General features: G+C 36.6%; 1 protein-coding gene across 3 annotated transcripts in view; it reads right to left on the bottom strand.

Moving 5' to 3' along the window:
• Positions 1–26,670, bottom strand: part of FNDC3A (fibronectin type III domain containing 3A) — a 112,033-nt gene that overhangs the window by 70,215 nt on the left and 15,148 nt on the right. For 2 of the 3 annotated variants that reach the window (XM_063392092.1, XM_063392093.1), the window contains exons 2-3: positions 23,691–23,819; positions 3,553–3,628 (exon numbers count right to left, since the gene is read on the bottom strand). In XM_063392092.1, coding sequence (XP_063248162.1) covers positions 3,553–3,628; positions 23,691–23,792 — 178 coding nt within the window. In that variant the 5' untranslated portion in view covers positions 23,793–23,819. Of the gene's footprint in view, positions 1–3,552; positions 3,629–9,660; positions 9,752–23,690; positions 23,824–26,670 lie in introns of those variants that run through there. The other variant, XM_063392094.1, reaches the window with a different exon arrangement.

Raw genomic sequence — 26,670 nt, forward strand, 5'->3', positions numbered from 1 at the left:
GTAAAGCTAGAGACTGACAAATGGTTTAAATTGAAGCTGCATCAAGGGTGAGCACAAGTTGTCACTATCAGACAAATCAGTAGGCAGGCAAAGAAAATATTTTATAATATCCAAAAAATATGGCCATCGGCACATAGAAGTGCTCAATTAAAGCTGTATTTAAGTCAAAATGCAGACAACGGAAACCCAACTATGATCCAAGACTACTAACTACAGAAGTATAAAGTAACCATGCTTCTTATTCTACAGAAATAAAGAATAAAATACATGTTGTTTTAATTCATTAAAAGGTCACCAAAATAAAGGAATGGAATTCACCAAGGATAAAGGGTCCCTTAACTAACATCAGTACTTTTTTGCATTCCTTAGGAGATTTTAAACCAGGAATTATTCTTAAGAGTCTTTTCACTCAATATTATTCACTCAATATTCCACTGCCATGGAAGAAGACCACATTAAGAAGCTGCTTCTCACTTCATGTAGCTCCAAACCAGTCAAAGCTTTACAGATCACCTGTGAGAGCAGACGTGGTAAGTCAGTACAGAGACCTGTGTGTAAATGCAGCATTTTCTTCAGAAGCATAATTCACAGAGAATGCATTGTGTGTGTCTCCATTAATTAGTGCTTTAAGTTTCATTGACTCAAGGACAGCTCTAAATAGCCACTTTATTCACACCTCTTGTTTCTCCTGAAGAGACACTGCCTCTCATCATTTTCAGGTTGAGAAATTTCACCCGATCTATAGTGTTGCCAAATTAAGGACAGCTCTCTTTAAAAACAGACTAGATGACAAGAACAGCACGGAGACTGACAGAGCATCTCACTGTTTCCAACAAGAAAATATCTGATGCAAGAAAACACAATTAACATTATGGTTAGATTTATTAACAATCCACATTGACTTCAGCAGACAGCACAATCTCAAGGTGAATTGGCCAGCAATAAAGCACAAGAGAGATTTAGAATTATCCAAGGAAGTGTGACTTACCAAATCATTCAAACTAATCTATCTGGCTATCTGCACTGCTATCTGGGATCCATATACAGCTTGCAGCTTCACAACTTCCACTCTTTCATTTTAATACTGTATTTACATAATTCCAATTTTTTATATCATACATCCCTGAAAAAACTACGTATGTGTTCTTTGCAGAGACTTTTAAGTCAGAGAAGAGTACAAAAATGGGCAGCTATTTACAGAAAAAACTAAGATTGAAAAAAAATTTATTAAAAAACATTATAATGACTAAATTAACTTCCCACTGATTGCATTTCGAATAAATTTTAGCCATCTTGTCCTTCTTCATGCCCTTCGAAGAATAAACATCCTTGTACATTTATCCAAACCATTCTCATGATATATTTCTGCATCTTTAACTATGATTTCACCTAACAACTGAGTGCATACAGTGAAGAAAAAAACAAGGAACTGGTGTGAGCTTGCTTTCTTTCTTAGTTTCAAGACTCCTGCAGATGTAACCCATTTTGCAGACTGGAAATCCATTTTGTAGACAAGTCAAGAGCAAACTATGTTTGAGAAGTTGTGGCAGAACAAAAGGACCAATATCAAATTACTCTCTATAGTCTACACCACCTAAAATAGTTTATTTTATACAAATCTCTACACAGAAAATCAAATAGTAGACACTCCTCTTGATCTGCAATACAATACAATGAAAAAGGAACAGCATCACTTACTAAGGGAACTTTTTCTTTAAGGCAGACAGACCCAACAAACCAAAAGGTAGAAAGATCCATTGGCACAACGCTCAAAACCACAGAAATGTCTCAGAAGTGGCAGGAATGAACCAGAAAAGCAACATTCTAAAGATCAGGTGCAACTCAGGTTCTGTATAAAGATTACTGAATTCACAGATATGAAAAAAATCTTTATGCCCGCTGTTTTACTAACAACTATGATCCAGAATTTCGTCTCCAGAAAGGGGGAAGGACAAGAAGAATATCCATGTGACAGGAGGTTTGCAAAAGATGCAGTACTGATTTGGGATGCAGTTTTCCAGATTGCAGTGCTGTTTTTCAGGGAAGTTGTAAAGATTGTACCTCAGCTTACACTCAGTGAGTTCCAGAAACAATCATCTAGTAACTTACTCATGCTCACTTTCATATTTAAAGGATAAAGAAATCTACAGCTGAATCAAATCACAATAGTAAGCTGCCTACTCCAAAGGAAGAGGCACCAAGTAAAGATAATGTACCATGGAAGGTTAGAATCATATCTGTAAAGATATGATCTTAATATTTTTGCAGTTGATTAAACACTTCCTGCTTTGAAGACATCATGCCAGGAAAGTGTCAATTCATTCTCCACCAGTAAGACCATTTGGTAAATCAAACATTAGAACCAAACATGCAATGTGTGCCACTCTCCTCAGTATTTTGTGCAATAGAAGATATCTTATCTGTTCTTTACCTTGAGTTGCAAGACAAAAATCATTCTATTTCCCTCATGTGCTGTCAAGTAATTATTACATATCATGTTTCAAATAAGCTGTATAGAATGGTGAGCTGGAACACTGATCCATTTGGGCTCAAACAGTGCAACAATACCATGCAATCAGCACAAAGTTTTGAAATATGGTGCTAACAGACACATAAATTTTAAGAACTGTAAATATAAATTTAATTACCACCTAAGGCCTCCTTTGAATCAGTTGTTTTGTAGCCAAAGGACCTGCCTATGACACTGGAAACCAGACCCTTCAGCTCTTATCAGATGGAGAGAAGAGGGAAAGGAGCTGGAAAATACCTGCTTCAAATTCCCAGAACAGTATCTGTTGGAGCTGGGCCAACATCCAGAAAAATTTTTTTTTAAAAAAGGTAGGATTCATTGGCCCAGATAATGACAAACAAAAATGTGACCCCATAGCTGAATCTGTGGATACTCTCTTACAACACAGTGAAAAATGGTATTCTATGCAGCAGCAACAGCTGATTGCTCATTTGTCACAGTACTTTCTAGATATGCTTAACTGGGAGCTATGGTCATTTGGAATAAAAAACAACATCCAAACTGACCACTGCATAAGAGGATGCTGTGATTAGATGAAACATTTGTATTTTGAAGCTGCACTTGCTAGAACTCAGAAAGAATGCAATTTGGAACCTAGAGATAATGAGAAACTAGGTGGGATAACTGACAGGGAAACAATGTCCACACGATAGCAAAGAATAAAAAAAAGTAAACTCAAGCCATATTAACAGTTGTAGATTTTAATTTGAGGTCTGTGAAATAAATGAGCTTAATCAGAAATTGCTAAAACAGCCTTAATGTGTTTGATTTGCAATATGAAAATCTTCCTCCCTTCTCCTCCCCAAGAAATGGAATTTCATCTAATGTAACATAAGAAAAAATACTTGGCTTATGGCAGGGAAATCTAAATCCCAATGATCCTTAGCACATAATCTTTTAGGTCTTTAAACAGCACTTGTATTTAAAATAAATGCTGTCATTCTTTTACTTTCACCACAAATTGCCTTTTATTAATCCTGATTCAGACTCAGAAAATATTAAAATAAATGTATCAACTTTACCTGTAATGCACTGAAACTGTCCATCTTCTCTTCTTATTGTAAAGGCTTCCCCTGGATTAACTTGCACAAGAATAACCTTAAAAATAAAAGAGCGTTTACAACCATTACATAGGAATACATTACAGAAGTCTGGTGTGCGCAAAAAAAAGTTTTACTGGGAAAAAAAGTATTTCTTCTCCTAGTCAGTAAATACATTATTTTTCACTTTACACTTCTTGCTGTCTTCATCCCACAGAGAAAATGATAAGAGCATGAACAAGCACAGATATTTTTAAACAAACATTTTTCAAAGAATGAAAGCTAGAACAATAACTAAGTAGAACAGTACCTGTACAAATTTTATTTTCTCAACTGCTTGGTATAATTAAAAAGCTATTTGTACAGCTTAGATTATTTCAACAAATTGCATTAACTTCAACATTAATCAAACCATTTCATTAACTTTCAGAAGGAAGCCTAGAATCCTCAGTGTTTGACATCCACCACTTGACAAACAGTTTTCAATACAAGGAAGATAGTGTGTCATGTCCCTTTTTACACGACCCAAGCATATTTGTACATTCATTAATGATAAAAAATATTAGACGTCATGACAAAGTAAGTGCACCAGATGCCCAGCATGAAACAATATGTATAATTTTATTTGTGGAAAGCTGGTTATCCTAATTTTGTAAACCCAAGCAATACAGAAATGATAGCAAAGCACAGCAGCCAAAATAAACAGAGAAAGTCTGTACCAAAGCAGAAGCCTAAAGTTACCATTTTAGATTACGGTATTTTTTATTTGAAACCTGCCCTTCTCTGAGGAAAAGAAGTTTATAAACATGAAAAACCTAGCTAAAATTATGAACAAAGGAGAAAAAAACCTTTAAAAAGTAGAAGAGCAGGTACATTTTATCATTTCCTTTCTGGACAGAACTTTCTTCAGTCTTCCTTTCACACATCTAAATAGAGCCTATGTCCTCCTCCCTCTACAAATCAGAAGGAAAGAAATCTTTACAAGCACAACTCTTGAGCGTTATGGCCAAAAATTTACTTTGTTTTGCTAAAAGAAAATAAAATCTTTCATGTTTACAAACACAAAACCAACCAACTAAAACCCCCAGAACTGGAAACTTCAGCGTTACTCATTTTAGGAATACCAGAGACAAAGGAAAGGATAAGAAAATGGCAGAAATCATATGAATTCCTCCCTTTCTGCTGGAGAAATTTCACAAATTAAAGACAGCAAGTTCTAACTTCTAATGCTAATGTATCGATGAGATACGATAGACATTCACATTTTCAAGCTTGGGCTGTGTGATTCAACACTGATTAGCTCAGGTTTGAGCAAGCACTTTAAAAATACTATCTTGTTTCACATGTTTTAGGCTGTTTGAGAAAAAACAATGAACTGTATCAATATCCACATTTTATCAAGTTAATAAACCTTCCAGATTTTCTGAAGTGTGGCTCAATGTAAAATTCACTAAGAGTTAGCATAATATAATCTAAACAAGATGATTTTACTAATGAATTTCAAAGAAGACTTAAAGGTCTTCAGAAAATATTGCACTGCCAGAGTTTATTTTGAAATGTCTGAAGGTAGCATTTTAACAAATGACTATTATCACCTTCAGAATGTGATGAAGGAGAGAAATATTAATAGATGAGTTCTTACAATTTCTTTTTTGGACTCCCCAGGCAGGCATAACTTTTTGAAGGCATATTTCACTGATATACTCTTCCCTCTGTTACAATTGAAAATTTTAGCTTGAAGTTTAGACTGGAATAAAAGTACCTAAAAGCTTCACGGTACATGAGAATGTCTCTCCATCTGTTATGTGTGGGCTGGACAGCTACATTTGCCCACCTCTTTCTGCTGATTTAGGTGCCCAAACTCCTGGGAGGAGCCACTCTGGCTAAAGTGTCAATCTGTCCCATTATACTCAGCTCAATATTCTTGGTCACTATCATATGAACTGTGAGAAGCAGAAAAGCTTTAGGGTGATGGCTGGCCCTTGATTCCTGCTTTTAAAGTAACAGGGAATGTAGGTTGACTGGTATTCCCAGTAGTTCCTATTTATTCTGTGTGAGTGCCTGAGGTTGGCAATCTGGGTAATATTGTTCCCTTGGGAACCTGCTGGCTTTCCTCTCCCAGACTTCTTGCTGCTGGCCATCCAAGGCTCCAGCTGGCAGAGTGGATTTAAGCATGGGAATACACACACTGGCTCAACTGCAGCTAGTGAGCCCTGTGCCTCCTGGTTTTGTGCTAAATGAGCTTCTCCTGTGAGAGTACCTTTGCTGCTCACTTCATAGGTGCTCTGAGAAGCTAAAGGCTCAGCACCGCAGGCATGGTGAGCAACAAGACAAGCACTGCTCAGCAGCAGCAACCCAATGGAGTCCAGCACCATTCTGACACTCAGGATGCCAGCAGATTTTCACTTTTCTGATGACATCTGTCAGACAATCCAGAGGGTGGGGAGACTCACCAACTTAATGCAGTTTAAGGAGATCTCAGTTTCCAGAAACAGGAAATAGACTGTCTTTTTTCAATGGACAATAAGCCTACTCGATGCCCGACTGTATTTCACTGACTCCCACTTTCAGCCTTGCTTTTACGTAGTGCATTCACATTCTTATTTTACAGCCATTACAAGGTAGGCTGTGTATGCTGCCAAGTGTGCCGGAAGAGATTCTGAATCAGGGCTGAAGGAATTTCAGAAGTTTCAAGAACTGCTGGCTTCAACAGTCTTTTTGTTGGGGCAGTGTATGACCAAAAGTGGTTTCTGGACCAGCCTTATCACAGGTGAACTACACAGAGTGACCACAGATTTGAGGAGGGCATTTCTGACACTCTGTACCTCAGTAGATATGATTTGAAATAAGAAAAACTAAAGCTATGCATGGAGAGAGATTGGTACCTTTCTGATCAGAAGAGATAGTACAGAAGACTGACAGTGACTCACAGGAATTCTCCCTTATCTTACAAAAGACTGCAGCACATAATCAAGGATGCAAGAAAATTTCTCTAAAGGAAAATGTAACATGGATTTTACAAAGCTTCATGTTCTAGGTAAAAAACAAACAAACAAACAAACAACTATGGGTTGCTTCTTTACAGCTCTTTCACCTCAGTTGAGGTACCTTTGTGCAGCCTTGCACATCCCATCAGCCAACATGTTACTTCAAGCACAGTGACATCAGTACTTCTGAAAACCAAGGCCTGAATATTTCACACTGAATGTTCTAGATCTTGACCTCTTTCCTCTTTTGGGCAAAACATTCAAATTGGCTTGAACTACGAGAAAAGCTTTGGAAGAATCTGACAGTTTAGCCTCTCTTCCTGTGCCTCAACCTTTTTGTGATAAATTCTGTTGCTTTACTCACAGCACCTCAAGTTCTGCTGCCCAAAGGCTGACTTGCATTCTATCCTTTGCCTGCTCCTCTAAGATAACTCTGACACTCAGAAAAAAACCTCGTTTGTGATGTGTCAGTCTCAGTGGGAGGCACCTCAGGATGGGCACTTTTCAAGGGCTATTTCTCTTACTAAATCAACAAAACACAAATTGAGAACTTCACAATCTTAACAAAATAATGTGAACTTAGGATACTGAAGCCTTGATACAAGTTTTAGACTCATACAAGCATTTTTAAAACACAATCAACCATAATGGAACCTAATAAAATTTACAAGTGCAATTTCTGAATGGTATCAGAATTTTGACTCAATGTATTTTTGTCTCAAAACATGTTAAGGCATTGCCACTAAGAAATAGGAGTATTAGGTCAACCAGTTGTATGTAATTTCCGCTGTGGCTGTAAACTCTTTCCTTTAAACATGACGATCCACAGGACCTCAATACAGTTCCTGATGAAAAACAATACAGAATCTCTTTCCAGAGATTAGCATACAAGTCGACAATACAAGAGTGCAGATACACACTTACATTAAAAGTAGTTCTTGCATAAATGAAGTGGCCACTGAGTGGCTGAAGTCTGAAATACCTGAAACATCAGTTGCCAAAACTATCAGCTTTAGAAGTGAAATTTCACACTTTTCAATGCTACTTAATTTATTCTATATAGGATACTTCATAACATAAATCCAAACCAAATGAGCAACATACTAAGCTTTGTAGTAGTTTAATTTATTGTCTGGATTGGCAAAGACCTCCTAACAAAAAGCCTTCTAACAAAACTAATAATGCCATGTATTAGAAAGCTCAGTGTGTATTTCCTGAAATTGCTGTTTGAACTCAGGCAGAAGCTGAAGCCAAGCAAGAACATAGGAAATGACATGATGGTCTGGGTCAGCAGCCCATCTAGCCAAGCACTTTGACTCTTAATATATCAATTAAGATGCTGTTTAAGGGGAGTATGTGAGCCAGGCCATTTTCTGCAGTCTGTCTCTCTTACTGTCCATATGTTTGCCTAAACTCTTTGAGTTCACTTACAATTTGAATTGCTTCCACAACCTCCTGTGGCAGTAAGTTCCTGAAATTTTCTTTTTAGACATTTTAAAACCATCTCCTACTAATTACATGTTTCCTAGCTTCTCTGCTATGGGATTTGCTGAAAAACAGTTTCGAATAAATTTCATCCACCTCCTTCAATATTTTTTAATATCCCCATCTCCTTATACCCAGTCTACAAACCAAGGGGTTTTAATATTTCTGATCTCTCCTGGGAGAACTGCTACATTGCCTTGACCACATCAGTGATACCTGAAGCCACATCTACACTGGCAAAGTAAGCAATACTTGGCAATGTTCCCTGGTGCTGGACCAGACACCTGCAATAATAAATATGCTGTAGTAGTCCCGAGCACAGTACAGGTCCATACAGAACTGAAAACTGTTCCTGAGATCACTCTTATCAGACAGTCTGCAAGAAAAGATTGACTAAAACTGACTTGTTTCACAACACTTAGCCTCAGTCTCCATGAACATTCAAAGCACATTTAAATTACTAATGTGTAAACAATTACTGACAGTATCCTGAAGAAGCACTACAATATTTTGCCTTTTTGAAGGACTAAGTAAGAGACACTCTTGAGTGTCTTGAGAGGTTTTGAAAATCTATTCTTCACCTTAAATCACAATTTGAACTGGTCAGATGTGGCAAATACATTTTTAGAATACAACAATTTTTATATAAAACTATTCTATAGTAATTCTCTCCCTAAAGAATTCCAAACTGAATATAGTTTTATTGCAGCTCAAGTAGTATAATCACATCCTACAGATATATGTAACACTGACTGCACATACTACCATTAACAGATACAATTATTTTTAAATTATTAAATGTTAAGATCTCATATAGAATTTACTACTACATCAGCGTGAGCAGGATGGAAAGTATTTAGATCTTGCATCTAAAGAATCAATGGAAGCACAAATGTTCAAAGAGGAGAATGTTCAGTGTTACTTCTTTTTATTCAATAAAACTCTTCATGATCTGCAAGAGAAAATATAGGATGTTTCTGCAGACTGAACCAGGAAAGGAGTTTAATTTTTTTTTCAAGCTTTCAGCTTGTTTCTAACACAAAAGAAATGAATTTGACAAAAATGGCTGGAGTCATAAAGAAACCCCCGTAAGAATGCAAGTAATGAAAGGTGGAAGGGAAAGCTGTGCAAGGCAGAGCTGCAGCCACCTTGACTCAGCAGGCTGCTACAAAGAAAGGAAAAAACTTAAGGTCAAATGTTAACACTTATCTTCATAAAGGTGTAAAAATAATTTTTATCAGCAAGAAGCAGAGGCTGCAGAAGCCAAAATAAGATCCTTAGAGGTATTTCACTCTGCCAATGTGGTCACAGCAGTGTCTTTCAGAAGCAAAACAATACAAAAGCAACAATACAAAATATAGCTGATATGTATCTTAGTGATCTTTGTCACAGTTATACAGAATACTTTCATAAGCAACCTAAGACTTTGCTCATGCCAGATGAATATACGGTTAACATTTCTTCATGGGAGCAGAGTGAGGGCAGAATGAATTTAAAATATAGTTAGCTAGTCTTGTTTTGGATATGTTTGTTGGCACACTAGTTAAGGCCAAACAGCCCATTAACTCCACTGAAATAACAATTAAAACCAACCCTTCAATCTGTGTAAGATACGCACTTCTACAAGCTTCTCTACTTGAACGTCCATCCTCCTAACAGAAGTAGTGATGTACCAGGAGACTGACAGCTTTCAAAATAATTTCAGCTACCTATCAGAAAAGAAAGGCAGCATTAGACTTGTGGCACCATCACAAATGTGTATTTACATTGCAACATGAAGGAAAGAGCTTCCCTGGTACTTCCAGTGGAAAAAGAATTGACAAACTATAAATAGCCTTGCACGATTAAGAACTGGTCTCCATCAGGTGGTTAGTAAGAAAAATGGAAACACAAAACTATGGACATCATTGTGAAATACTAATATCAAAATTGGATTCATCCTGAAAAGAATCCTAGATGAGGTGAAAGACTTGCAGAGCAGGAAAACAAAACCAGAATTTTTAACATCTTCACTATTTTAAGGCAGTATCTTTCCACAGCAGAAATTGTAAATACAATTAGAAGTCCAAACAATTTCTGTCCCCATGGAGGAAAAAAAACCCCACTGATAAGTAAATAATGAAATAAATCAAAAAGCTCTAAAAGCTAACTTCAAAAGATATCACAGCAAGTTTTATACATTTCTCTTTTGCTCACCATTATACATATGCAAAAGCATGTCTCAAATAAAATTTAAAAGGCTAAAGAGCAAAGCCTCCTCCCTAAATAAACATACACCATACAGCCAGTCAAAAACCAGTACTTTAAAATTATTTTGCCATTTCTATTAATTACATACATGTGGAGGACCTATAAGGCAAAAGAGATTCTATCTGATACAAAAACTACATATTCAAAATATTAATAATACTCCTAATTTATTGTTTAGGTTCTAAAAATTTAAATTTAGTCCAAAGTAAAAAAAACCCAAACCACCGAAACCAAAACCCCCCCTCAACAAAACAAGCCCCCAAACAACAAATGATTGTGTTTAGAAGTATATTAGATACTCTTTCACATAAACACAAACCAAAACAAATCCAGAAATAAGACATTTGTTAACCTTCTCCTTCACACTGCTCTATAAAGTTATGAGGATCTTCCCAATTCAGAGAATTTTTTGCAGATCTGAATAAGGTTTTTGCAGATTTGAATAAGGTTCATGGAAGAGAGTTTAACTTACCCTTATCACATTACAATGATCTTATATATTATACATTTTAGAGCCACTGTTCAAATAATACCTGTATTTCTAACACGACAGGACTGACTGATACAGTTTCTGATTCTTCTAAGCCAGCACAAACATCAAGAGAATCAAGTCAGATGCAATAAAACTTTGTTTACAAGTTTGGTATGTACAGCCAAATTTTCAAATCTTTCCTAGCATGTAATAAACTGTGTTGTCCAAATAAATGCTTTTATACCTAAAAGCTTCTCTTTCTGTAGTAGTTATTAGCTACTTGTAATGTAAAACATTATTTAAAAATGTAAAACATCATTTTTAAAATTTAACTTTCCTAATACTTATAGCTTTATTCCAAAACAGCTAACTGTTAGTCAAAAAACTGAAGCTATAATTTTAGAGTTACTGAGACACGGGAGAGAGATTTTTGTATTTGCAATAAAGAAAAATAAATCATCAGGCTTATTCTGTCTCCAGAATATCTTGGCTCTTAAACTCATCCTTCAGTAACAACAACTATCAGGCTCCTGAAGGGGAAAAGAAAATTTAATTTTTTAAATCCTTACTGAGACTAAAGAAACCAAAATACATTAACATTTGTGTCATGTGTGAAGTCGTGGGATAAGCCCACATGAGAACTGGCACTCTGTTTTCTCCATAGGTTAGCTCTGTCTACAGCCACGAAGGCAAGAAAACCAAAGGAACCAGACTGAATTTCAGTGTAAAGGGGCATTTTGAATTCTTCTCTCTCCCAAGCCTCCATCTCACTATGAAGTGGAAAGGAACTGAAAGGGTTACTTTGTATCTTCCTCTAAAAGACGTTAGTTACGCTTCCTGAATTTACATATTTTTCTAGAATGAGTGAAATCTGGGACAAATTTTCCAACCAAGCTAAAAGCCTCTGAACATATATAACTAGAATGCTAATAATCTACCACTAAATATATCATATCATAACAAACAAACAAAGCAATCCTTTAGCAACAAAGCCGATTCCTCGCCTGGCATACACATTAAAATACCAAAAAATGCAGGGAAGTAAGATGTGAAGGAGAAAGTGGAGGGGAGAGGGAAGCTAAAACACGGCCCAATAATTTTAATCACTGCTAATATTAAATGTATAACATGAAGAAATAAGAGTGTGTTACATTAAAAACTGTTGTTACAGCACACTTAAATGTAACTATACAGAAAGAACTGTTCCTGTACAACAAGGAAGATTACAAGTTGGTGCAAAACAATATTGCTAAAAAGCAGAGTTCTGTTTTTCCCTCATTCTGGAGTGGCTTTGGGGAATGTGTGTGTTTTTGGGGTTATGGGGAGTTTTGGGGTTTTTTCCTACAAACCAACTATCCTCAAAAAGCAAGAGGGTAAAGTGCTCCAAAATGTTTGCCTGGACCTTTAAAACCATAATTTAAAGATAATAGAATCACAAACCATTTTTATACTAGCAGAAACAATACTGTTTTCTGAGATGTTTTACTAGGAAAGAGAAGTGTTTCAGGCTTGGGGTGGTTTTTTTGTTGTTTGGGGGTTTTTTTTGTTTGTTTTTTTTTTGTTTTTGTTTATCATTTATCTTAAAACATCTATATTTAGCATTATATGGTTACAGGTGCTGAGTCAGTAGCAAAAGATTGTCAGCAATCACAAATAATGGAAAGACTTGACCAAAATGGTATTTCTAAATGCACTGTCAATACACATCAACATGAAAAAAAAAAAAAAGCAGTGGTTTGTCTAAAAATACTGCAACTGAAATTAGCTTAGCAGTACTCATGAGATTTTTACCGAAAAGGACAAAGGTAGATTCATTTTTGAATATTTTTCAAATTTAGGAAAACATTGCAGCTAATACTCTTGGTCATTCTGACTCCGACAATTTTTAAAACACTCAGCCTGTTAAGAGGGTGGTACAGCCAATCTCTTTGTAAGGTGTACACTGTATCTTTAACAGTCTGTCTGCAACAAGATTATAAAAGGGTGTATTTCTAGAAAAGGGGAAATATAATACAGCACAACTTCCAGGCAGAGCCACATTTATGCTCTGTCATTAGGGCACGTCCTCAGAACAATTACATTTTTCTCCACTAATAGCTCCAATCAAGATGTTAATTAGTGACATGCTTTATCTCACAACCCATTTCAAAAGCTTTAGCGCTTTGACTTACTGTTGCTCGCATCCTTTTATTTCTCTCATTCAACTGGTGCTACCACAGTGACAAAGGATGAAGGAAGATTCAACAGGCACCCCTCCGGCTGCTCCAATCTGTTCCATTCACTTAATACTGAGGTAATCTTCGGGGATGTGTGGAACACTGCCCCCCCTCCTGTTAACAGGGCACCTGAACCTGAACGCCACGCAGGAGGTTCCCCCTTCACCTTCCTCTAGAGCTGTGCATCCACGAAGCATGTGGAGGCAGGATGTGAAAGGTAGGATCAATTAACAATATAGTCAGCAATACCTACCTCAAGCCTTCCTTCCTATCAAATTAGCCAACGTACAGTGAGCTTCCTGCTGTACATGAATGTATCATGTCACCATAGCAACTAAATCAACAAATAGCTGCTGCAGCATCTGCTTCTGGATCATCTAACGTCAGTCAACAGAAGGTTCGGGTTTAAGAGAACAAAGCTTCCAAATATATGCCATTTTATAACTGCATTTTTAATTTAGCCTCCTGATTCCCAGATAGGATATACTAACTCAGAATGAGCCAACTTCTGACTTTATAATCTGCAATACAGTTCATGACTTCATTTCTCAGGTAAGCCAGAAAGAAGGGAAGAAAAAAATACTTAGTAAAAGAAGAAAAAGAAACAGCAAAGAAATAACTGGATTCTAATGCACTCTCTCAAACACTACTTTGTACCATGCATTTACTAAGAGAAATGAAAAGAAAGAAGTATGTTTCTGAACTTTGCTTTATAATTTACATATGTCTGCCCTGAAAAATACTATAGACAGAAATACCTTTTATTAAATATCCATATTAGAGACATTTCAGATAGCTGACAAGGTTGGTTTCCCTCTATTAGTCTCCCCTTCAGAGCTAAACTGAAAACATCCAATATTGTTTTCTGCCAACCTCACATCTGTGTTTTTTAAACCTAACTGAAGGGGACCACTGGCACACCCTCACCTGAAGAAAGACACTTACACAAGGCAAACATACATCCCTCTCTTCTTTGTGAGAAATTACTTCAAACACCACTTATGCACCACTGGACTTAAGTCCTAATCCACAGGCAGACCAGATATAGAAAAATGCTTTGAAATTGTCCTGGTATTCAGAATGCAAAAACATGACATTACAGATGAAATGTCATCTAAGGTATAAATGTCATCTAAGGTATAAAAAATCCTAACATTGCTAGCATCTAATTGTCTTCAGAGGTTAAAAGTAAGTGTACAAAGACACAAAGTGTACAAAGTCCTTTTATGTAAAAGGACTAAAAGCTACTTAAATAAAAGAAGTAACTTTCTTTTAACTTCAAGTCATATTCCTAACATTTGATCAGCATGAAATTATTTGCCAAATAAAAGCTTTCTAGGCAAAACTAATTGGTTACTCGTATCCAGTATCATTTTATTATTAAGAACACCTACTTTTAGTTTTCAAAGCAGATGTTTTTCCACCCATCTTTCGTTAAAAGTCTTTTGTAACAAGGAAAATCATTACATCTAGGTTGGCTCCACAGACTGTGGTCCAGCGAGGAACAAGGAAAACTAGACACAGACTCAAGATACTAACATTGCTGTATGACTTACTGTGATTTGTGGGTTTGTCACCTCACCTGTGCCAGAGTTCCCATTTGTAGGGATAGTCCAACAGTATTTTTAAGTTCCTACATGCTACTGATCAAAGAATACTGCAAGACTTGAGTGTTGTTATTCATCAGTAGCACAGAAATTGCCAGATGGAATCACATCTGTGGTCGAGCTAAGGTGATTCCAGTTACAAACACAGCACAAGTTGTTTTTCCATTGACTGTATGTTCAAAATCTGGTGCTTATATCATAACAAGGCTAATGAGGCTATGAACTACTCTTTTCCATAATCAAGCCCACTATCAAGTTAAAAAATGTATTAAATGGAAAAATGCAAAAGATCTGTGTAACAGGTTTTATAGAGAGTATATTAAATAGGAACACCTGACATCAGTAATAAAAGCTAAATTAAAAGAGTGCCGTAAATGGTTTTAAATTGCCAAAGGCTTATGAATTTCATGATCATGAAGTGTTACTTCCAAGTACTTCTTTTTTAAAGTCATCTTTATTGAAGATCTTTCTGTCTCCCATCTTCTTTTAAACTCAATAAAAGCTTCCTCTCTCCACATGTACATTGACTGCTAACCAACAAAGAGTTTTGAAAGCTTTAGATTAGGCTTTATACCACACCAGTTCGTGGCAGACTCAGCACACAGCATTTCTGTGCTATCTATAAGGAAATGCTAGAATTTTCTTTTTTTCCTTAAATTATCTACTGGTTCACCATTATTTATAGAAGTGTCCTGTAGACTTTGATCTTTGTCCAAGTAACATGATGCAACACTCATAAACACCAAAGTTCTAAAACTTCTTTTTTCCACTGTATTTATCTGAGCAAATTCCAATTTACAGGTTTCCTAGGACCACACAATTCTCTACCCTAGCATCTGCTAGTACTGACTGTAAGGATCTAATTGCTCCAGATATGGCGTTCAAAACTTTCTTCATGAAGAATTGTAAACATATGGGTAGTAAAGCACATTAACAAATCTTGGGTTTCAGGACCAGGGAGAAAATCCATGCAGAATTAATTGTTACATAATATGCTGCAATAGCAATTTATATGCTTGGGATTTTGAAAAAACCAAATACAATCCAAACTATTTCAGCTAAGCAGACAGTAGCTGCATGTTTGGAAAAAGTGATTGAAAGAAGCCATCTTCTCGGTGACATGCTTCTAAGGCCTGTATTTTCAGAGGACAGACCAAGCAACTCTGCATCATTTTTCTAAAAGGCTGCTGACATAATAAAATCAGTAAACATTTAATCTTTAACCGTTGTTACAAGATACTGTCAGCACTACTGATTGTGCTAAGATGACAGAATATTCCTAGAAACAACAGGAAACAGAGAGATTGGAAAGATGGTGAGACTGCTTATTGGCACTGGCATTCAAAACCTATAGATTTCAATAAACTTTTATTGCTTTTTGTAGAAAGGCAGGCTAGAAAGATCCAAGAATTGGTGATTTTTTTTCCTAGAAAACAGATTTATACATGAAAAGTTTTTAAAATTCTTACTCTACTTGTGTTTCTTCCCCTTCTTTTCACAGGTCAGCTTTTGCAGCTGACCACTCAGAAGGGCAGGCAAAGATGATTTCTAGTCTTGTTTTGTAAAAATACAAAGTTTTTTGAGAAGAACCAGTAAAAGATAAATGTTAAATTCTGCATTGACTGTCAATGATAAATGTTCAAGGCTTGCTAGTGTTTAAATATAACATCAGTCAGTGTACATTCCACAAGTGTCTGCCTCATTTTTAAGTATTAAAAAATAATTACAATTTTGATCTACTTGCTTCTTCATCTCTTTTCTTTTGCATTCTCAGTTCTCACAGCTTGCCTAAGCAAAGTTTTATTTGCCTCATTTACAGCAAATCCAATCTGTCTCATTAGCACTGACACAGTCTGTAGTTAGCAGATAGTGCACAGAAAATTTGCTACTTAAAATAATACCACTATTATATCTTTAAATCAGCAAAATATAAACATAAAGCTAACAGTAGTGTTTCAAGGAATCTGGATAATGCAATAGACAAACATTTGGGCTTCAAAGTTTTAAGCTAATCCATGTTTACAGGGAATTAGAAGGAAGCAGTGTTAGGGGCGGTCACTGAACTCTGGAACTTTCTGAGGCATCTGGTCATGGCAAGTGGTTAGACACAACAACCTCTAAAAAGAAAAACTGTAATACTTCAACCAGATCATTCTCATTTCATGATTTGTTGTTTGAAGTCCCTAGGAATTCAGTTTCACAATGCTAAGCAAAGGTGGATGAGAAACAGAGCTCACCCTGCACAGCACATGGGTAGCAAGGGCTAGCTAAGGTTTCAGCTAATACTTCAAGGGGCTAGTCTCCTCAGCAGGCATCTTCCCTGATCAATCTGCCTATTTGCAACAGTGCAAATATATTATGGACTAGAAGAGAATTTTATATTTCCCAACATTGCTTCTGACAACTCAGATTCCTGTTTGCTGATATAGCAAGTTAAAAGCTCATAATATTTAAGACTGATGGATGTGTTTGACTTTTTTACCCTAAATACAGTATAAAAGGAAGCACCAAAGGAAGAACAGTGTTTTCTAGTTATTAAAAAGAGCATTTAATTTAAAAAAAATCATATGTTAAGAATTTCAGTATCACTTCTAAAGTAGCCTTTTTTACCCTGAAAAAGTACCCTGTATGCCCAGTTTTGTGTAAATATGGGCATCACTGTCTATCAAAACACTGTGGCAATATACACTTGAGCTCAAAGAGAAATTAAAAGATACACCTCTGTTAGATCAGATTGGAAAGACTTAGTCTTGGTGGACTTGGTGGAAGAAATCTCTACAACCCCAATCCTCTCCCATCTATTCTATCCTCTACTTTAAAAAGAGAGGGAGAAAAAATAAAGGGAACTTCCATTTTTTGCTACAGTGTGTAAACTATAGTCTGAGTCTATCTGTTTCTAGGGAACATCATTCTGGCTGCTCTATAAAGTGTATAATTCTGTAACATGCAGAGGGCTCATGGACTTTACCCACTTATGGCAAAGCCTCAATCTCTAGGGAATAGAATATGACAGACTATTTTAGTCGGATGGAACTTATGATGATCATCTAGTCCAACTGCTTGGCTGACTGAGGGCTGACCAAGTTGTTGTTAAGGGCATTGTCCAAATGCCTTTTAGAATACTGACAGGTTTGAGACTTTGGCCACAACTCTGGAAAGCCTGTTTGAGCATTTGACCACTGTCTCAGTAAAGAAATGCTTCCTAGGGAATAAAACAGGTTTCAGCTAGCAGAGGACGTACCTCAGATAACTTATTTGCCAAATGTCTAATTCCCACATATTTTAAGAGTGGAGTTTCTGTAACTAAAAGTATGACTTTGCAAAATATTATTTTGTCACAACTCACAGAGAGATTAGAAGAGCTGTCTTTTAAGGAAACATAGGTAAGCACTTGGGGTGACTTTATAAGTCTTGGAGTTCAGCGTTCAGGTCATGGCTTCCTCAGCATTAAGCGTCGCACGGCACAAGGGGGGAGATGGGGACATGCCTGAGTCCCAACACTGTTCAGGCATAACCATACCCTTCCAAACCTTATTGACAGATGAGCACACAAACCCAGCAACCAGACCCATTTGCAACAGTCTGCAAGAAAAACCAAGCTACCTCAGTGCTTATAGCTCCAGGCAATTTGCACCTTCTCACCTCATAAAATGAGAGAGAGAGAGAGGAAAAAAAAGGACAGATCTTTAGTCACCTTTGTACACCACGAAAGGGATCATCTTCTGGACATGCTTATTTCTCCCTGTTGATTGTATTAGCAACCTACAGTGACTAACTGACTTGAAATTTAATTTTCATGTGTCATCCAATTCTCCCAAATGTCAGTTTCTGAACAGATTAATTCAACAGGGGCTGAATGCCTCAAGTATCTTGGGAGGAATCTACTGTATCAGAGACCAAAATTAATCTAGGATTCATATCATGCACATGAAAACAGACATTTTAGAGAGAAAGGACAGTTACTGAAAAGTTTTATGGTGATGCTTCATTCCACGAATTTTCATACCAAATAGAAGCAGAAAAGGCTGTGAACTACACAGCCTTCACTCTTGTTTCCACATTTATTTTCAAACAGAAAATACTAAAATAAACGTATCTGAATGGTAGTATGAGCTGTCCAATAAATCTGGTGCTGCTTTCTTAACAAAAGCAGCATAGTATTCATACATTACTATACACCAAAGAATTTTGAATCTTCACTTTCTGCTGAGGATGATGTCTTCTAGGAAATTTAAAGCAAATTTTCAATGCATCTGCAATCAAGGATACAGTTCAAATAAATTGGAAAAAAAATCTGATCTCTAAGGCAAAAAAATTATTTACACTCAACTAAGAAAAAATTTCACCCTTCCTAACTAAAAAACATGCCTAAGTCAGATAGAGGAAGGATCTACTAACCCTGAGTCATCAAACCCACATATTTTTAGCTTTTCTTTGTGATTTTTTTTTTTTTAAATCATAGCCAACAATCAGTTAAAAACTTCCATGGAAAAGATTTTTCTGTATACGGAATGTCTCATATAAATTTGAGTATGTATTTTGCAGTGATAGTTGCTACACAAAAGTACTAATCAATCCTGGGGAAAAATACAGCTTGATAATGAGCTTCCATAAGCTGGCACTGAAGCATTGCATGCCTGAACGTTCCAATGGTTCCACAGATCACATTTCTGCTGCACTTCAGTGCTATGAAGTCACTGAAGAATGGAAAAATAATTGTCAACTAAAACAAACTTCAATCAACTTCCAAAATGGGAAGTTAGACATATCTGCTAATTCAGTAGAGCAAAAGGGGAAGGAAAAAAAAAAAAAAGAAAGGACAGGAGCAGCCATGCACATACTGTGTTCTGTGAAATCAAAGCATATATAAAAGAAAGGAAAACAGCACAATATGGAAAGTGATGGAAAGTGAGAATAGTTATAACACTATATGTTGTTAAACAACTTTTAACACGGATATTTTTTTTCTTGTTAAGGAAAAGATCATGAAACATATTGCAGTTTCTGGGCTTGATTTTCAGCAGCAAGGCCAAACCAAAGAAAGCTGGAACTTGACAATGTACTATATGGTTTTCAGAAGCAGAAGCGCCAGAACAAAAACCTAGGAAACTCATTTAGCAATCTAGTCTAGATTTATATTTTCCAACACCATCTTCACCATTATATTTTTTCTCTAATGCCACATATATCAACAATCTGAAAGCCAAAAAATGGGATAATTTAATTTGTTTTATAGCCATCTATTACTCTGCTGACTGAAGATATCCTCCTATGATAACAGGTTAATAATAACTTTAATGTCAGAGGTTTAAATATTTAAAGAAGAAATTGGTTTTAGGAACACTAACTTGTAGATTTGATATTAAATATCTACTTAAACCCACACACAATATACACACTCACTACACATATATACACACAGAGTGGAATTTTTGGAAAACCCACCAAACATCCAAACTTTTCAATAAAATTTGGAGGATAAGCAACCAACCTTCCATGCTAGGAGTGTTACTTTATCGCTATACCTCGCCAAGGGATAAAGTCAACTAAAGGTCAAACAGTATGTCCCATTCCCCAGAGAAAAGGAAATGGTTAACAGGTACTGGGCTACTTTGAGAGTGCAATCTATATTTTCTGGTAATAAAGGACACATAGGTGATATAGGAATGTCTCACTTTGCAACTGCTAGCTTTAGTGGGAAGGTACTGTGAGGGTCTGGAACTCCAGAGCTGCTGCCTACTTGTGTCAGCAATTTACTGATTTGTTTTGGAATAGCACCGGGTGCTGTAGTAACTTTCCAAAACAATTTAACATCAGTATGTTAAAGTAGTTTGAACTCTTGCCTCTTCTTTTCCTCTCTTTCCACCAAATCAGGACTCACATAATCAAGCACATCCTTCCTGCCCAGCCTCAGCAATAATCACTAAAGCATCACTGCACTAGGACCCTGCACCCTTACAAGGAAAATCCTCAAGCACTTCTGTCCTCATACCATGTTTTCCCACTTTCACTTGGTTTCTATCAACTCCTTCAGGTCTGCTCCATTCTCCATCTACAACCTTACTCACCATCAAGACATAAGAAGTACATTATACCCTCATGCTGAACACAGTGATAGGAAGGTGCAAAAGCAAGCAGTATTTCTGTGCTTAACAGAGGAGGAGGAGCCAGCAGGCTTGGTCTTTGCTTTTTCTTTTCACTGGTTTTATCCTATGAAACTAACAGTAGTCCCTTGTTCTGTGGGACAGAGAACCAGGCAATCTCCCACAACAACACTGAGTGACATACAAACATCCACACAGTTCAAGTTCCCCACGTTTTCTGACTGAACACTAACGCATTCCTCTAACTTTGTGGGTTGTTTTGTGTTAAAACATGGTGGAAAGTTACAGCTTTAACCTGATCAGACACTTCCGCTATTTGAAGCGTATGACCTTTCATCTTAACATGTTCAAATATTTGTACTGCTATTTCACATTTACACTGCTAGCAGAACTTCAAGTATTTGAAATAGATTATCTTGAAGAAATGAACTGTTCCAGAAAAGTACGGAATGGTCTGTATCCGTCTGGTAACTCAGTTATGCAGTATAAACAATCTAAGTCATCATAATTACAAGAGTTAATTCTGGTAAAATGTAAGAAGGGGTAAATTGATTTACAAACTCCTCATATGTTTTGCAGCTGAACAAAAAACTTGCAACTTTAGTATACAGTTAGCTACTCTAACATAGAAAATACCAACACAGAAGCAAAATAGTTAAGTAAAGAATTTTCTACTGGTTTTCAACACCTTTCCAGTCAGGACTGACTGAAACTAATTAGTTCAGCTACAGATCAATTCATACATTATGAATATAGAAGAAAATATCCATTTCTTTACATGGACAAAACACCTCTGAATTTTGATTGCAGTAACACAAATTTTGTCAGCTCTACAGGTTAAGTTCTGGTCTATGCAATCCAACACCAATGCTGTTACAAAAGGAACTGGAGAAGTACTTCTCATACATCAAGGAAGTAATCACTAAAAAATGTGTGTACTGTAGCTAAGTAAAAAGACTTACAGAAAAATTAACAAGTCCATCATAAAGGCAGCAGTCTTCTCCCTTCTTGTAGTTTCAAACATCAAGGGAAAACAAAGGAATACAACAAAGTAATATTCAAATTTAAAATATTTTTTTAAATTATGAAAAAGTTCCAGTGCGACAGTGTTTTGTACTTGAATACACCATATTTTCAAATGCAGTATCTACCCCTTTCATGAGTACCATATAAAACAAACATAAATGATTTTAAGACTGTCATAAATAAATAAGCAACTGCCTGACCCTTCTGCGGCCTGTGCCTTAACTGGGCAACCTCAACAGAGAACACAGTCTCTGCCTTTCTGGACTTCCCATATTTCAGATATAGGAAGTATTTTCTACCTACGGATGGCTTTTAAATCACCAGATGCAAAAATGGTTTCCACTGAAGTTTCGTGCCACTGAACAAATGCACTTCCTGAATCTTCATGAATCTTGTATCAGATGTGAAGGAAGGACTTTCATTCAACATTGTGTTGTATAACTGACTGTTATCATGAAATAGGGAAAAAAAAGAAAATTACTTTCCTTGTTGATGACCAATGCCCAATGAAAATTCTTTTTTAAAATACACGTGATTACTACCAGTCCCACCTTAGACAGCAGTTGTAATGAGCTGCCTTTTGCTTTAAATGAAAAAGAACAACAGCATATATGTTGTTTTATTCCACTGGAAGATTAACACAACCCCCCACAGATTCACATCTTTGAAGAAATACTTTGCTTGTTTTCTAGTTTTAATCTTACTTGCCAGGAGAAAGAGACAACATTTTAAAGAAAACGTATATCCGAAAGAACATTTAAACTCACATAAGACACAAAATCTTGCATGATTACAGTGTAAGCTTGACAGTACAGCCTGACAGTCGTATTTTTATGGAGGGCAGAACAAGTAACTCAGCCTTAACTATGTTTGAAAGGTCATGGTGAACAGGGGAAGTTCCCAAAGACTAGAAGAAAGCAAATGTCAGTGCAATCTTCAAAAAAGGGCAGGGAGGAGGATCCAGGGAGCTAGAAGCTCGCCAAGATCACCTTTAGTTCTGGGAAGATGAGTGAACAAAGCTTCCTAGAAGCTGTTTCCAAATGCATTAAAGACAAAAAGGTGATTTGGGGTAGTCACTACGGATTCACAACAGGTAAATTAAGCCAGACAAACCTGGATGGCTTTCTATAGTAACATTGCTAAGATGGTGAACGAGGGGAGAACATAGATCAATTATGATAAACATAGATAATGTTTATAATGACTTCAGCGAGGGTTTTGATGCTCTTCTGAATAACACAGAAACTGATGAAGCACAGACAGAGCATAGGCACCAAGGTAGACTGAAAACTGGACCAAGTGCCAGTCTTGAAATGTTGTGATCAGCAGTGCAAAGTCTAGCAGCCAGCCATTCACTGGTCACTTACTGCAGTGGCTGACAGTGGGGCAGACAAGGACTACAGTCTTCTTTAAAGATCTGCATGATAGGACAAAGCACATCATGAACAAGTGACACAAATCTGAGTGGAGCAGCTGATGCACTAGATGGTTGCACTGCCATCGAGAAATACAAATTCAAGCACTGTCTAGGCAGACACTAACGTACCAAAGCAAGTCCCACCATTCAAGCTACCCAGTTGTAAGCAAATATCAGTCTGGAGATCACAGTTCTTAGCACATCTTGTGCCTCAGCTACCATGTTCTACTATAGGGAAAGATTTATTTGCTTGAATAAGATCATGCAGTAATATAAATATATAATTTGCAAACTAAGACACAATCATGGCTTGAGAACTTGGCAGCTATTTAGTCCCATTCTTCCATGAAGAGGTTCTTGCACAACACAGGTTTTCTGCTTCATACTTCTTACAAATTTCATCTCTGTACCAGTTCTGCCTTTACCTCAATCTCTAACACACATGTATGTCTAAAGCTGCACAAATATATGCCAGAGGAGGCATTATTATCTTTTACAATGTCAACATGTCAGTGATGTGTTGGAAGGAAAAAAAAATATACTGAAGTTTCCTTACCTGTTGTGCTCCATCCCCACTAACAATAGGGGAAGTCAGAAGAGGGATTTCACTACTTATAATTGAAGTGGTATCCAGTAACGGTGGATGTTCTGCCATCATTGATGGTACACTAATTCACAAGATCACCTGCAGAGAAAAGTTACTCAGATGGTTAAACTATACAAATATTTCTGAAAAATATTTCAAAGAAATGTTTAAAACCTGCCCCACTTTACAAATAACAACAACAAAAGAAGATTATGAAATTAGACACCTTAAGAAAGTACGTTTCCACAACAACCAGCAATCACTCAAGCCTGAAGACCTGTTTTTATCAGCTACTACAAGCCTTAGTTATATAGAGAGGGTGCTTTACACCCCCTCTAGCGGCTGAACCTCAGAAGAAGATAGATCACTACCCTGCAGCTAACAAACCTGAATCTTTTAACTTTGTAACAAACCAAGGTTTCATCTAACTGGCAGTGCTGACAAAACACCTACTCAGGACAAAGGAAAAAAGAAAAGAAAAAAGCAGTTGCTTTAGAACCTACATATATAGTGTTCTTGTTCATGTGAAACTGGTAAAAAACCAAGATATACTAACAGGGACATTTACTTTTCTTTCTTTTCTAATAATCAACCCACTTTTCCTATTATTATAATGGATAAATACTTACTTTAGGAACAATTGTTACTAGAAAATGTCCTAGTGATGCACAAATAAATGAATTATAACAATAAAAAATTTTTCTGCACAATCTGACCTTTTTGCCTTTTAAAAATTATTAGACTCAGAAATAAAGCTGTGTTATTTTGATAACCAGTGGCCCTTTAACCAGCAGCTTGGAGAGGAAGGGAAGAGATAATGCCCACACACACAACTGTAATCCTCATAACCATACTACAAAAAAGCCCTTGCTAGCAAACATTGTAAAGTTACAAGAAACCTGATAACAAGAAAAAAAGCCACAGAGGCAAGAGGCCCACGAAAGCAGTGATACACTTTAACTCTGAGGGATATCACATAACAACAACACAGAAAGCAGGACTCAGCCGAGCATTCCTTTCAATTATATTAACAAGTCACAAGTAACATGTTTTCTGATATTTTGCATCTTAGTGCTATATAAAGACTGGAAGAATTAAGACCAAAAAAGCTGAAGATTAACATTTTTCCATGCTGGAAATAAGTACTGCAAGTCTAAGAAGCTGCTTTTGAAATTGCATTTAATTTTGTTTAAAAATATCACTACATTACATTGGTTTACTGTACTGGTTTTAACTCAATCCCAGCTAGACCTAGTACACTTGGCTTTTGAAATAAAAAAAGAATTAGATCAACAAGAACTTAGTAACTGATATTTCTTAACAAAACAGAAAGACAGATGGAAAGAATTCACTAGGGGTGAATGGCACATTCTGATTTCCCACAAGTTAATCACATTTTGCATCTGAAAACAGTGCTTTACATCAAACATAGACATAAAGATTAGTCTGAGAAGAAGCTTGTACAGTATTTCTAAAGCAGAACTGCCTCTCAGCCAGTACTTACAGTAGTACTGGTGAAAAAAATAAATACAATTTTAGAGTTATACAGCCTGACAGTCAGTAGTGTTACTGGCTTTTGCAAGTTTTGCCTTGATATCATCTGGCTACTGAAACTCCCTACAAAGACTTCCAAACTTCTAGTTCAGATATACTGTCTGCTCATAAACAGAAGTATTTACTAGTTACAGCATTAATTTCAAATGAAAAAAAAACAAACAATAAAATGGAAAGAGGGATAGAGTCAGCTTAATGACACCAACTTCAGTGCCAAGCTCTAGAGATATTTGGTTATCTGGTACAGCTTACTACCCAGAGGCATTGTCTAAAACTTCATCCCACCCAATGGACTGTTTTTACATGCTTGCCCCTTTAGGGCAGATGTTGTAGCCCTGCTGCAGGCTAAATCTGTAGTACAGAGCTCTCAGTACAAGAGGACTCACACATTAGCAAAGCACCACAGGCCTCTTGTACAGCTACACATATACAGGACAGCTTAACTATTCCCATACTGATGGCTGTCCTACTGTAAAACTAGGAACTTCAATAAAAATGTAGTCTAACATTATTTACGTGATTCATTTCCTTCCATGGTATAATCTGCAAAGATTTAAGTTGGAGAGAAAGAAAAATCTCTCTAGGATAAAACACTCAAACCTATCTGTGATTACTTAAGAATTCATCAATGCCTATGCCAATTTATATATGCCTATTTATACCTGCTTAGCCAGACTAATTGGACTCTCAAGCAATAAGGACAGAGTTTTTTATTCCTACCTTACTTTAAAAGCTTTCCTCATCATCAAACAAATCCTCCAGGCTACAGTCAGTCTCCACCACTTCTGCAGGTAGGTAGAGGGCTGATTAAAGTTATTTGGATTACTTTTCAAGCCAGCAAGTTTTATGGTAAGCTTCCCAGGATATTATCCAACGACTTTAATGCGAAATGAATGCACAGTCTGAAAGCAGAGGTTAGAATCAAGGCATTCCTCCTTCCACAACAGCTACAACCAGGCTTGATGTTGTGCCATTTCTTGGTCTTACAGCTCCAAATATTTTGTGCTACTATCTAAAGTGTCACAGAAGAAAGGTAATCCAACTCCAAGCAATAATGCAACATACCCTTGACCTAAGCTGGCTTGAATTTCCCCATGTTTAAGGTAAATGGAGCTCATTAGTTCCAAGCCACCATGCTAATGACTAGTCTCCTGTATCAGAAAGCACTAATTGCCTTTATCACACACTTTTGACTGAATTTATAACTTATGATGCACTCAGTGTGATCACTATTTATTAGGCATAAATCAAAACATGTCTATCAAATTGAACACCAGGAGAATTAAACATAACCTGAACTGACTCAAATACAAATGTCATAACCTGTTCAGGCCTTCCAAGACAGAAGTAGCTCTGAACATGTCTAACATCTGGTGAGAAGAGACTGACCTCCACC

The sequence above is a fragment of the Prinia subflava genome, chromosome 3, assembly GCF_021018805.1.
Source record: "Prinia subflava isolate CZ2003 ecotype Zambia chromosome 3, Cam_Psub_1.2, whole genome shotgun sequence".
NCBI lineage: Eukaryota > Metazoa > Chordata > Aves > Passeriformes > Cisticolidae > Prinia > Prinia subflava.